Genomic DNA, 14,359 nt, shown 5'->3' with positions numbered 1-14,359 from the left:
CAGATATACAAATATCAGAAAAAGTAATACAGGAGGAGCTAAGTAAATTAGACAAAGGAAAAGCAAATGGTCCTGATGAAATTTCATGTTGGGTGCTACGTGAATGTGCAAAGGAGTGAAGTAAACAATTATTTTTAATTTTCAAGAAATCCTTGAGTCAAGGTAAACTACCTGATATTTGGAAGAAAGCAAACATTGTTCCCTTATTCAAGAAAGGGAATAGACAAAATCCACTCAACTACCGACCAGTATCACTAACCAATGTTGTAAGCAAGGCATTAGAAAAGCTTGTAAGACAAGCATAGGTAAATCATCTAGAAGAACACAATATGATAATAGAAGACAGTTTGGTTTCAGAAAAGGAAAATCATGTGTTACTAATCTATTGAGCTACTATGACAGAGTAACAGACACATTACAGGAAAGAGAAGGATGGGTGGACAATATCTATTTAGATTTCAAGAAAGCATTTGACACAGTACCACACCAAAGACTTTTATGGAAACTGTACCATGAAGGAGGAATTCAAGGCAAACTGTATTGCTAAATGCATGATTTTCTCATAAAAAGAGAAATAAGAACAGTACTAAGGGGAAATTACTCGTCATGGAGAGAAGTGACTCGCGTAGTTCCACTGGGCTCAGTGCTGGCACCAATCATGTTGTTAGTGTGTATAAATGATATAGACAGTAATACTGGAAATGTAAGCTATATAAATATGTTTGCAGATGATGCAAAAATGCAAAGGAGAATTACTGACACAGACTCTTGAAAGAGCTATAAGAAAAATTAAATAAACCTCATGAATGGAGTAATACATGGCAAATGGAATTCAATGTGGACAAGTGTCATGTAATCAAGTTTGATAAAAGTGGAAAAAGACCTGATTGGGATTATACGATAGGAAATAAAACCCTACACACATCAGAAAGAGAGAAGGACCTAGGTGTGATTATCAGTAACAGACTACCGGTATCTCCAGCTGGCCACATCAGTGAGAAGGTATGGAACATGTATACACTGCTTTCAAATATGAGAATAGCTTTCACATACATAAATGAAGACATGCTAAGAAAGATAATGACATCATTCATCAGACCAACCCTGGAGTATGCATCAGTAGTCTGGAGTCCTCATCTCAAAAAACACATAGACAAGATTGAAAAAGTTCAAAGGGCCGCTACAAGATGGGTACCAAGCCTAAGGAATCTAAGCTATGAAGAAAGACTAAAAAAACTTAATCTACCAACACTACAGGAGAGAAGGAAAAGAGGTGACATGATTATGTTATATAAATGCATATCAGGGAAGGAGAAAATAAACATAAATGAAGACTTAACCTATGGGGATGCATCAGCAAGAGGACACTGCAAACTGCATAAAAAGAGAGGTGATAAAGATGTAGGGAAATTTAGTTTCCCAAATAGAGCAATTGATCAGAGGAATGCACTACCGAATGAAATAGTGTGTGCCAAAACAATTATCAAATTTAAGGATATGTGCGATAAATATGGTTTAACCGGCCCCATCCCAACCACTTTTCCACCACTGACTCCCCCCAATCCCGACCATTTTTGGAAAAAAAAATTTTTGGTTCAAACCTCCGCTTTTGGTGAGGAACATCGAAAATTCATAGAGAAATCGCTCACCTGAGGTTTAAAATACTCGATCCAGCTAGCAGTACCTCCTTACCTGACTGGGTTTTTTAACAGGCTGGCACCAAAGAAAACGAGTTCTATGGGAGGGTAACTATTTCACACCACTCATAAACGGTATTTATTTATTTACTTGGTACGAATTTATATGTAGTATGAGAGTATATTGGTTTTCAAACAGTAATATAGGCATTATAAGCATTGTTTCACTCACTAACTCATCACCATACCTGACCTTTTTTTCCCACATTACCTGATCATCATTTCTGACTGTTTCTTCCTCTAATGCTATGTATAGTTTGTCCTCCACATTGTCTTTGATTGGGGAATCACTCTGGCCCTGAATTTCGTACCGTGGCATGACATGGCTTTACTGGCCAGGTCACTGATAACAGGTGAATTGCTGAGACAATGGCATGCAGGGGGGGGGAGGAGGTAATGCTGGGTAGGCATTGTCCCTGCCTGGCATCTTGTAGAGGAAGGTGTCCCGTGTATATGTACCAAAAATCACTCACGAAAATTGAAAATTGTGCAAATTAGGGACCTTGCAATTGATTCGCATTTATATACGTCGACGGGATTGGCAGTGACAAAAAGTGTGGACGTTAATTCACGTCGACGGGATGCCGCGGGTTAAGACACAGTACAGTACAAGCTTGACTCATTCTTGTAAAGATACAATTAGGTAAGAACACACACACACACACACACACATGCACAAGCGTGCGTGCGCCAAAATGTCTGATCATTGTCCTAGTGCCAGGCAATACAATGAAAGGAAATCGGGATGGAGGGTGACACTGTCTTCAAGTACATCAAGATGTGTGGTGAAGTAGGTACACAAAGCAGAAAACAAAAGTCCAGGGGGCAGTTAACGATATGATGGAATAATTCTTCATCCATGGCATTGTGACAGAGTTTACATGGCTGTTGGTGGTTAGTCATCCTGTGATTTCCCCTGGGGAGCAAATCCCCAGGTGAATGTGGGCAACGGCCACATCACAGCAGTGGGTGTGGGTGGGGTGCTTGCCATGGGTGTGTCTCACGCCATGGTAGGTGTCATAGTGCTGGATGGAGACACTAGTGGGACGTTCAGCATCGATACGCAGGGCTAGGTCCTCCCTGGACTCCTCGAGAAGGATTCTCCAGACAATTGTCATGGACACAGGGAGACAGATGGCAGCTAGGAGGAGGTTACGAGGTATGCTAAGATTGAAGGGTCAATAATCACTAACAGCCCCACAAAACAGAACCTGGGAGTGACGATGGGACAGGAAGCTTTCCAGCCAGCAGAACAGGTGGCCAGAGACACCTATGTGGGCAAGTTCGTCAAGGATGATGTCACGGTTCACGACATCGAATGCAGCTTTGAGGTCAATGAAGGGTGTGTAGGAGGAGGATGTGAAGTGAGTAATTCTGCAAGGCAATGTGCTTTGGGCTGAGAGGAAACCAAAAAGATGGGGAGAGAGCTGGTCCTGAAGAAGATCACAGAGTCTTGCTAAAAGAATTCTCTCAAAGAATTTGCAGATGCAACATATCAGGGAAATGGGATGGAAATCAGAGGAATTAGGCTTAGGGATGGGGATGATGGTGCAATGGGTCCAGTCTGCAGGGAGACTACCTTCGGAAAGACGCAGGTTGAACAGTGAGAGTAGGGGATTGCCAGGGCCTTGAGGGATGAGTCTGAGTCTTGCGCAGGTGATCCAGTCATCACCTGGGGCAGTTTCCGTGCCTTGCAATAGCGCAAGGCGCAACTCCTCACCAGTGATGGGGTGATCATCAAGGAAAGAGGGAGTGGAGCAAGCTTCTGCAAAATGTGCTGGCCTGTTTCCGCTAGCAGCCAGGAGGCGAGCCTTGATGTGGGGAGGCAGGGATGTCAGGTGAGATAGGTTGGACCATTTGTCAACCAGGTTGTTGGCATAGTCCACAGGATTGTGGTGAATAGGAAGGGAGGGGGACTTACGTGACTGAACAACTCATTAAGAAGCTGCCAAGCCTTAGATTGAGGAGTGTGTGCATTAACCTGCCCCGTCCCGACGACGTATGGGTACGTCACCACGATTTGCATTTGCCAGTCCCGGCGACGTACCAGTACGTCGTGCAATTGCAATGTGCATAATTTCGACAATTTTCAAATTTCGCGCTTGATTTGCGGTACGTACCCTCGCCTGACCTTCCCCTACCTGCCACCAGGCGGGGACACTCGGCAACCCCGCGCGACCCGCGCTAGCCTGCCACTCGTCCACTCATCTGGTAGCCACGGTCCTGCTCAGACATGGCTAAGAGAGGTCTCTCAGAGAGCGAAATTCAAGTCGCCCTGGACACCTTTACCGGCGACAGTGATTCCCCACTGGATGACGAGGAGATGGACAAAGATTATGTGCAGCCAGAGGAGGAAGAAACCACCAGCAGTGACGAGGAAGTTCCGTCACCAAGGAAGCGGCAGTACGTGACTTACCGTGCTGCTAGAGAGGGGCAGGAGGCAAAGAAGGCACATGGTATGTCATATCCCTATCCCCAGCGTGCCTTGGAAGCCGAATTCGAGGTCGAGGACGAGGACGAGGACAGAGATGTGGGACGTGCTGCCACGTGGTATGGGCGGGAGGTGATTACGCATCGTGGCCCAGAGCGCACACCACGTCGTCTAAGCAGGTATGGGCCTAGCATTCTGTTTGGGGCGGTAGGAAGTGAAGTGGAGGGAGTGGGGAGTGAAATGGACATTCCTGGGATTAGGGAAAGTGAGAGTGAGGTGGGTGAGTCATTGCTCTCCCTACGCAGTGTGAGGCGGCAGAGTGGATCACGTGGGCCAGTGCGGGTGCGTTCCTTATCACGTGGGGTTGTGAGGGAGGGGGAAGGTGGGGAGGAACCACTCCAAAGCACGTCTTATGCTCCCCAATATCCCCTAACACGTGGTCGAGCAAGGGTGCATGAGAGAGCACGTGGTGTGGTAATGGAGGGGGAAGGTGGGGAGGAACCACTCCCCAGCACGTCTTCTGCTCCCCAATATCAAACTATTTCATCTCCACAGCCCCCTAATGTTCCTCAAGGCCGTAAGGGTAAGGGAAAGGGAAAGGGTAAAGGCAGAGGGAAGAGGAGTGACAGTGGGGAAGCCCTCCGTACTCCTTCTCCCCAACCTCCCCAACCAGGATCTCATCCCCACCCAGACGAAGGCGGTGATGGGGACGAGGGATTTGTGTCGTGGGATTGGGAGGATGGGAGTGATTTTTCTCCCCTCATTCACCCCTTCACTGAGCAGGGGCGATCTGGCTGCATTGCACCAGGTATTCACTGTAATTCAAGCAGGTTGGATTTTTTCCACCTGTTTTTCAGTGAGGCCTTCGTTGATCAGATCGTGCTTCAAACAAACCTGTTTGCAAGCGGCCAGCGGCTAGAAAGTGAAAGATTGGGAACAAGGAGTAGGCATTCAATGATTTATGATTACCCTGTCTCCATTCCAGAAATGTTCTTATTTTTTGCCCTTGTCCTTTTGATGGGTATAATAAGAATAAATAGAATTCCTGCTTACTGGACTACGGACCCTGTTATGTTTACCCCCATATTTGGTCAAGTGATGAGCCGTAATCGGTTTCAACAAATTCTAAGTCGCCTCCATTTTTATGATGCTAATGACCCTGCAAATGCAAACAACACGGACAAAATGAGGCGAATTAGGCTGGTCTTTGATCACCTCAGGCAAACCTTTCGATCCTCATTCTATCCCTATAGAGATCTCGTCATAGACGAGAGTCTCGTGTTGCGGAGAGGCAATATTTCATTCAGACAGTATATACCCAGCAAAAGGCACCGTTTTGGGTTCAAGATCTTTGTTATGTGTGACTGTAGGACTGGATACGTGCAAGACATAGTCTTGTACACCGGTGCACAGACAGACATAATAGAAGATCGAAGTATAGGACTTTTTGGAGCAGTGGTAAAGACGATGATACAAGACTACCTTCATCGTGGTCACGTTCTCTATCTCGACAACTGGTACACTAGCCCTCTTCTCGCTCGTTATCTTCACAGACATGAAACGGGAGTCTGTGGAACCGTAAAGGTGAACCGGCGTCACATGGTCAAGGTAGGGCGGAAACTTGCAAGGAGTGAGGTTGTCTTCTTCAAAGCAAACAACATCCTTGCAACAATGTGGAATCACAACAGAGAAGTAAGCCTCTTGTCCACGGTTCACCGCCCCTTGATGCACCGTACTGATTCTGTTGATTACCATAGCGAGAGCAGGCGTCGTGTTTGGAAACCTGAATGTGTCATGGACTATAATATAAACATGCGCCTCGTGGACCAGTCAGACTCCATGATATCGACGGTAGAGTGTGCCAGGACCACGATGAAGTGGTATAAAAAACTGTTCTTTCACTTGCTAGATATCACTGCTCTGAATTGCCACCACCTTCACGCCATGACCACAGGAGTTCAGGAAACCTTTGAAGGGTTTGTGAGGGAGCTCACACGAGAAATCTTTGCAAAGTATGCTGTTGAAAGGCCCCAACAGCGCCCCCGCACTGCCCATATTACCCACACTCCCCAGAGAATATCCGCCCGCCATTTCCCCACTCCTATCCCGCCCCAGCCCAACAGACCTAGGCCCCAGCGCAGGTGTCACATGTGCAGTCATTCCCAGGTGAGACTCACGACACAGAGGAAGGACACCCGCTATGAGTGCGTGCAGTGTGACGTGGGTCTGTGTATTCACCCATGTTTTAGTGAATATCACACGTTGATGCAATTTTAGCATGGTGTGAATGCGAAAGGACGCAGAAATTATGATGTAAATGCGACAGACAGACGCTCTGTGAAAATATCAGTCATGTGGATCGCCAAATATTAGTATAAAGTGCCTACGGGTAGAACATAAGTGCAAACATTGGGTGTAAGTATATAAATCTGCCCTAAGTTGAAACTTACATAGAGAGGGTTGTTTGATGCGATATTCTGTCGCTCAGTGCAATAAATACGGCCCCTTATTATAAATTTTCTATTATGTGACATTCTTATGGGTATAATATAAGTTCAAATTATTGTATATGATGATGTATTTCCTAAGTCAAATATTCATAGCGTGTCTATAAAGATAAGATTTCCTGACGCTTAGTCGAATGAATAAGGCACGTATTAGTCAAAATAAAAGTCAGCAAGTGATAAAGTGAATAATTAGTATATAGGTGTGTGAGTGAATTAGTATATAAGTGTGTGAGTATTATGTATGACGTAACATTCCTTGCGAGGGTATTTTCAGGCGATATTCTCACACTCACTTGAATCAATAATGGCAGTAAGTATGTACAGTGCATTGGAGGGGTGTAAACGTGTGTAATGTAAGTGGGAAAATATAATTGGAGTGAATAAATAAAGTAGATGATGAAACACGAGTGTTTGAGATCGTGGTTGCTACGTGAATAGGCGCTAGCATATCGCTAAATGCCCTCGTAATGAATGAAAATAATTGAAAACCTTCACAGTGGTGGGGGAAAGGTTCTATGTAAGTGGGAAAATAATTGGAAAGTGATAAAACAATTTGGTATGTTGAAATACGAGTCATAGCGAGTGCACTTACTAAGCTGATGTGTGCTAAACTTATGCTGCATGTCATCAAAATGAATGAAAACATCTGAAATCACTTACAAACAGTTGTAATTGGTAAATTGTCATTGAAACAGAAGTATACAAGTAGAAAAAATGATTGGTAGACTCATAACAGAAAATTAGCAGATAGCATGATACGACTCGGACCTAACTCGCTATGCTCGCACGATGGTACAATGCTTATTTTTCCTATATATGTGTCTGAAATACATTATATTGTTACTGTTATTGTTTATTAGTACAAATTCAATAAATGTAGAGGTGTTGTGTGTTGTTTGTCCCATTACTCCTTACCATAGAAAACGTTAACGCATATCCAGCCCATTACAGAATACGATACCTGCGGGGGGAAACCGCACCTGTATAGACCACTTATAGACTGCAGAGACCACTTTCTTCAAGATTTTCCATAGTTTCTCGACCTAAGCGGAAGTTTCATAAGAAAAAAAATTTTTCCAAAAAGGCTCGGGACTGGGGGATGTCATAGGTGCGGAAAGGCTCGGGACGTGACGGGTTAATATGCTTGTGAAAGTCATGCCAATACTCCTGGCGAACACTGTGTTTAAGGTCACGGGTGGACCTGGCTCCAGTGAGATAGGAGTGGAGGTTGTCAGCAGTGCAGTCAGTGTGGTACACGGCTGCAGCTCGCTTCACTTCCTTCTCGCTGTCATGTAGAAAACGATCCCTTACCCACTCCCCAGCCTGCTGAGCAGAGGTTACCGTATAATTGACTTGCAGCACATAATGATCATAGAAGGTCTGTACTACAGTAACTAGGGTGGCGTAAAGTTCAGATGATGTGGTGAACGAAAGACTGACAAACCAGGTAGTGAGCATGTCCATGGCAATGGGTTGCAGCGGAATAGGGATATTATTTTTTTTCCTCACATGGTGGTGCTAGAAGTGTAGTATGGGAATGGAATATGTGGCAAGGATGGCATTGTGGTCTGAGATAATGCTATCACCGTTGACAATGTCAACAGTGATAGCAGGTTGTACCACGTTGCTGCTAAGGACGAGATCGAGATAGTCTCCCACAACATGAGTGGAATGAGGAGTGGGAAATGGATGCAGATGATGGTTATTGGTAGTCATGGACACAATGACCAACAGGAGAAGCACGGGAACCGCCAAATGATGGATCAGAGGCATTAAAATTGCCCAGGTAAAGGATAGGTGAGGAGCAGCAGGTAGGTAAAGTGGTGGGATCACCCCCAGTTGGACTGAGATAGACGGTACATATATACAAAGAGGCATCGTTGACAGTGATGCAAAATAAGTAATAGAGGGAGGAGTGAGAAGAGGCAGGTAATTTGGTAATGAGTGTGTGAGGAACAGAGTGACGAATGTAGGTACCCAGGCCTTGGCCAGAATGGGTATGATAGCAGTGATATCCTTGAAGCCTGGGTGGGGGTCTGGGGCGACGAGAGTGAGGGAAAGCCTCCTGAAGGCAGATAACGGCAGGGTGATGAGATAAAGCATAATGAGAAAGGTCAGGCAGGCGGTGGTGGATGCTCCGTATGTGTCAAGGTAACATTTTATATTGTCTAGGTTTGGGAGCCATTCGGACAAAGGGGGAGATGGAGAATTGTCATGAGAGAGTTGGGGAATGGATGGTTGGGGAAGTGGGGGAAAGGAGTAGGAAAGTGGGTGGGGAGGCACGAGAGAGGGAGGTCCCATATGAGCGGTTGCCAGGAGAGAGGGAGGGGGAGGGGAGCGGGCGGCAGAGAGGTGAGGACGTATAGGAGAAAGGAGTGGGTGAGGGAGTGCAGACAGAGGTGGCTTGTGTGAGAGAGTGAGGCTGGGACACAGGTGGAGGGACAAGGCTTGGTGGTGGTGAGACGGGAGGGAGGGAGAACAGGGATAACAGCAGGGGTGGTAGTTACATGGGAGTTGGTTTGTGGGAGCTGGGAGGTAGGCATAGAAAAATATTAAGGTGCGAGAGTACATACAAAAGGAGACTGCTTAGTTCCTCGTACTGTTGTTGCAGTAGTTGAAGTTGTTGGTCTGATAGGTGGGGCAGGGGGTGAGGAGGAGGGGAGGCATGATGTAGAACTGACAGCGGAAGGGTGTATCAGCTGATGATCAGGAGCAGGGGTGGCAGTGAGGGCAGGAGCAGGGGCAGGGAAGGCTGAGTGGTGACTTCAGTAATCCAGGTGCCAAGCAGTGACACCCACACCCACACACCGGGGGCACTGGAACTGCAGTGAATGTAGGAGACGAGTGTGGGCAGCCACGGGGTCAGTGAGGGCTGGTGGCGTAGGTGATAAGGGCAGTTCCGGGAACTTAGATGAGTGGGGTTCAGGTGCATGGGGACTGGAAGAGTGAACGGTGGCAGAGTGCCTGATGGGACAGGTTGTGGTTGAATGGGGGCCACTGCACAGACCACACCATTCTGCAGACCGGCAGTAGCGTGAGATGTGGCTGGACTCACAACAGCGATAACACAAGTGCTGTGATGGAGTGGCCTCTCCAAAGGTACAGGGGGGAAGGAGTAGCTCTTTACAGTATCCTGGAGGGGGGGAGCCATCTCCCTCCCATACAACAACGGCACGGTAGATGGGTTCACACAAAGAGTTGTTCAGGCGACGTGCTCACTTGACACCAAGTATGTTGTGAAGGACTGTAACAGAATAGTCAGTTGCCAGGCATTCCGTTAGGTATTCCAGCAATTTCTTCCTTCTAATTAGGGCATCATGGAATACAAATTTGACACCCAAAAGCCCCTCAGTTGTTAGGGTCTGGTTGAGATCGGGATAATTCCTGTGGACGTAGATGTTAGGAGGTGCAGGAGACATAAGACAAACAGCTCCGGGGGGCTGAGTGATGAGGGAGTAAGTGGATGCACAAGACACCGCCGACAGCAGGTGTGCATGTGGAGGGGAATGCCAGGCGCACATATTGGTCTCGTGGTATGACAGGAGGGAGCCAGGGCTTGGTAGGGGTGTGTGGATCCACAAGAGGGATGCTGGTGGTGAGGGCAGAGGCAGATTCATCAGGGCTGGAGGGGTGTGAATTTATGGCAGAGGGTGTTCTGGGTGGTTGGCACTTGGCGCTTGGATGTTGGGGTCAGTGACCGCCATTTCAGCACTCTCTCTTGTTGGAAAGCGTGAGGCACTAGCATCATCATCTTCACCACTAGCACTATCAAGCCTGATGCATTTAATTGTTCCAGTAGTAGGTTTGTTGGACGCAGCAGGATCACCGACAGCCGAGGCAGAAGTGTGGGGGTCGTCAGTGTCTGGCAGAGAGTGTGTGTGACGGCGTACATCAGTCAGTGGGGGCAGCACTGGGTGTAGTAGCAGTTTGTGCTGCACTACTGGGAGGTCTGGCACCCCGTTTTGATTTGGGTTTGTGCTTCCCCTTACCCATAACACTGACCTTGCCGGGTACTAATGTTATTAACACTGCACACCGAGTAGGAATGATTGCCCAGAATGCCACACAAATGCCTGGGGCAGGGGGACAACACTTTTGCATGCCACCAAGACAGGGCTAGGAGTGCCGGCACATGTAGTAAAATATTGGAATAAAATTATTCACCCACAAATTCTCTTGTTTTGGTCATTTTATCTACGTAGACTTTATCAAAGGAAACGGAGAAAGGCTAATACAAGAATTTCCCCTACATTCGTCAGCCGTGCCGTATATCTTGCGACTTTTCGTTGCCCGCACCATAGCGAGCAGCAGACGTATATTGTTTTATGGCAAAATAAGCCATTTATACGAGAGTTAGGCCAATTTTACTGCTGGGAATGTGAAGTAGATGAACAAGCAATTGGTGGTGAAAACCACAAATCTATATCCTAGGCACATTTCGGTCGTAGAAGTACCTAAATGCTACATGTTCACACTCTCCCACTGCAAATTTCCCAACTTATGTCTGCCAACTGGCTCAAAGGTGGTTATTGTTTTGAGAAGGTCCAAGTGACTCTTCCAGCAAGTTTTTTTTTTTTCCTTTTTAGGTTCTTTACTTACCATTCAGTACAAGCCCCAACAATCTGGGGAACATTGTCCTTCAAGGCCATGCAGGGAAAGGTGCATGAGAAGAAAAAAATACACTTATACCTTAGGGCATAGAAGGTATACAAGTAATTATCATTACAAGCACAATAATGAACAAAGACATGCAATGACACATACATGGCCAAAAGTTGTTGCAGTAATTATCATTACAAGTTTTGAGATGAGCAAATGGTACATAGATACACATGTATGTGCACATGTATGCAAAGAGAGTCACATATGCACACATACATTTATGTATATATCTATGCATATATGTATATATTCAAGCACCTGTATGTACAGGTTAGGTACGCATGTATAAAGATATGGGTATGTGTACAGGCGTGCATACATATACATATGCTACATGCACATATATATATGACATTCATATATACATAGACAGGGAGACATATAAATACATATAAACCCTAAATAGATATATATACATAGTCACATACACAGCTAGATAGATAGACAAAAACGATACGCATTATAAAATTACCTCTTGATTCAAAATCCAAGCACAAGATGCTCATTTAGTGGATATGCTGTGGAAAAAAAATCAACAGTGTCCATGACTCAGTTACATTTGTTTTATTTTCTCAATCACTTAGTTCTCAGTGAAGATAACTACCTCTGTCTTGTTTAAATAATTTGTCAAATCTTGTCGAATTAGGCTAATATGACTTCCATATCAACAGATATAAAATGTTGGCAAGCCTTATACAGCTCAGTATGAACAATACAGCACTACTTTTAAGTCTTGACTTAAACTCTTGATTTAAAGTGTACCAACTAATTGTAACTTTTTTATTGTTATGTTTTTTTTCACAACAGGCCATTTTACTAAACCACCTTCATATCTGATTGATTTTAGCTGCGTACGTTTTTTTTATATTAATTCACTAAATTTCAGGAGGCTGATCTCAGCTGTGGGCCACATCCCATCTCATCCTACAAAATTAAAGATTTGTACTGCAGTCCTACCATCATTGTGGGGCAGTATAAAATTCTGGGTACCCGTGGACGCCCTGAGGTGGACCCGTGGGGCTTCCTGCTGCCTCTGTCACCATTAGTGTGGGTGGCTGTGGGGGCGGCACTGCTGGCTGTGATCACTCTCATGTTGATCCTGCCCTCCTGCCTTCCCCCACACACCCACCTTACAGACAGACGAGACACCAACATCTTCAACTGTGTTCGCGTCCTCCTCCAAGAAGGTTCCCTAAATGTCATGGTCCAAACTTCCTGATATCTATTTTCCTATCTGTCTATCTGTCTATCTATCTGTCTATATTATGGTTCAGAATTGTAAGGACAATTGTTCAGGGTACAAGCATCGTAATTTGGAAGTATATAATTAATTAGATCTGGTTATTTAACTAATATACATAACATGGAGATTCAGTTTGGACAAAATTATCTGTCCAATCATTCGCACACTTTCTCCTCCATTATCACTCCCATTAATAATCGTATGTGGGTTACTGAGGTGTCAGAATTGTAAGAAGTTTTTGCACTGTTTTTATTCTTGGTAATGAATCCTTAAGAGGCATTTATGCATGATTCTGATTTTTCTTTTTTTATGTTACGAAGAAGGAACCAAAGGCCACGAGCCCATGATAACTGTTGCCTCCAAGAGAAAAACAAAATACAAGAGAGAGCCAAACTCAAGATCCGATCATTTTGAGATGCCTGGACACACTGCGTTTGAAAGACTGGAGATCATAGGAAGCAGGAAATATAGACAGAGAGAGACAGTTCTAGAGTTGACCTGTTGCACAAATGAAGGACTGGGATTAACGGTTAACTCTTGCATTAAAGAGTCGGACAGAAAAGGGATGAGAGTTTGCTGCTAGACCAGTGCTACGCACCTGTCGTAGAGGTAGAGGAATACATACAGACAGTTCACAGGAGCAGTGACCATTGAAACAGCGATAGAAAGGAGATAAAGATGCAACAGTGTGGGGAAGAGACAGAGGCTGAAGGTAGTCAGTAAGAGGAAGAGAGTTTATGAGACGAAAAGCCTTTGACTCCACCCTATTGGGAAGAGCTGTATGTGCGGAACATGAGAGTTGTACTCCACACAGGGGCAGATAAAACCTGTGCATAGAGTCAACAATTGTGCAGGGGTAAAGAAGGAATGGAGTCGGCTTAGCACACCTAATCTCTTAGAAGCAGATTTTACAAGAGATGTAACATGATCTTTCCAAGACAAGTCTCGAGTAAATGAACCTCAAGCATGTTCAAGGATGATGCAGGATTAAGCTGAATATTATTAAACATTAGTGGGTACACCTATGGAAGATTTTGCCGGGTTGATAGGTGTAAGAACCGAGTCATTGATGCATTAAAAACAACAAGATTATTTTTACCCTAGTCAGAGATAAGAGCCAAGTCAGACATTATGTGTGCCATAGCCTCATCCCTTGTTTGTTGAAGTAACTGCTGAGATGGACGTTGCGGGAATCAAATGGAAAGGTGAACAGTGGAGTCATCAGGTTATGAGTGGATAGGGTTAGATGTAGAGCTTAGAAGGTCATTGATGAAAAAAAGGGAGAGACTTGGTGATAGGACAGAGCCCTGAGGAACACCAATGTTGATAAATCTAGGAAAACGATGGGCGTCTACAACAGCAGCTATAGAACAACCAGAAAGGGAGCTAGAGATGAAGGCACAAATAGAAAGATAAAAACCGTAGGAGGGCAGTTTGGAAATTAAAGATTTGTGCCAGACTCGATCGAAAGCCTTTGAGATGTCAAGTGCTACGACAAAGCTTTCGCCAAATCCCGAAAGGAGGATGACCAGGAGCCTGAAAGGTAGGTGAGAAGATCGCCAGTGGAGCCTCCCTAACGGAACCCATACTGACGATTAGAAAGAAGATTGTGAGAGGAAAGAGACTTTAAAATTTTTCTATTAAGAATTGATTTGAAAACTTTTGAGATACAGGATATTAAAGCAATTGGATGATAGTTAGAGGGTTGAGAATGGTCACCCTTCTTTGGGACTGGCTGAATGAGAGCAAACTTCCAGCAAGAAGGAAAGGTAGAAGTTGACAGACAAAGGCGAAAGAGTTTGCCTAGGCAGGGTGTAAG

General features: G+C 45.1%; 1 protein-coding gene across 1 annotated transcript in view; it reads left to right on the top strand.

Annotated features, from left to right (window-relative positions):
- The window catches only part of LOC145398697 (uncharacterized), an 85,030-nt gene extending 72,514 nt beyond the window's left edge, over positions 1-12,516 (top strand). Inside the window, exon 9 of the mRNA XM_080271498.1 lies at positions 12,184-12,516. Coding sequence (XP_080127624.1) covers positions 12,184-12,516 — 333 coding nt within the window. The remainder of the gene's footprint in view (positions 1-12,183) is intronic.
- Positions 12,517-14,359: the final 1,843 nt, after the last annotated feature.

Source organism: Coenobita brevimanus, chromosome 46 (genome assembly GCF_032717465.1).
Source record: "Coenobita brevimanus isolate Jiangsu-jjx chromosome 46, ASM3271746v2, whole genome shotgun sequence".
Taxonomy (NCBI): Eukaryota; Metazoa; Arthropoda; class Malacostraca; order Decapoda; family Coenobitidae; genus Coenobita; species Coenobita brevimanus.
Note: the sequence above shows the minus strand (reverse complement) of the source record. Positions and strands in the feature narration are given on the sequence as shown.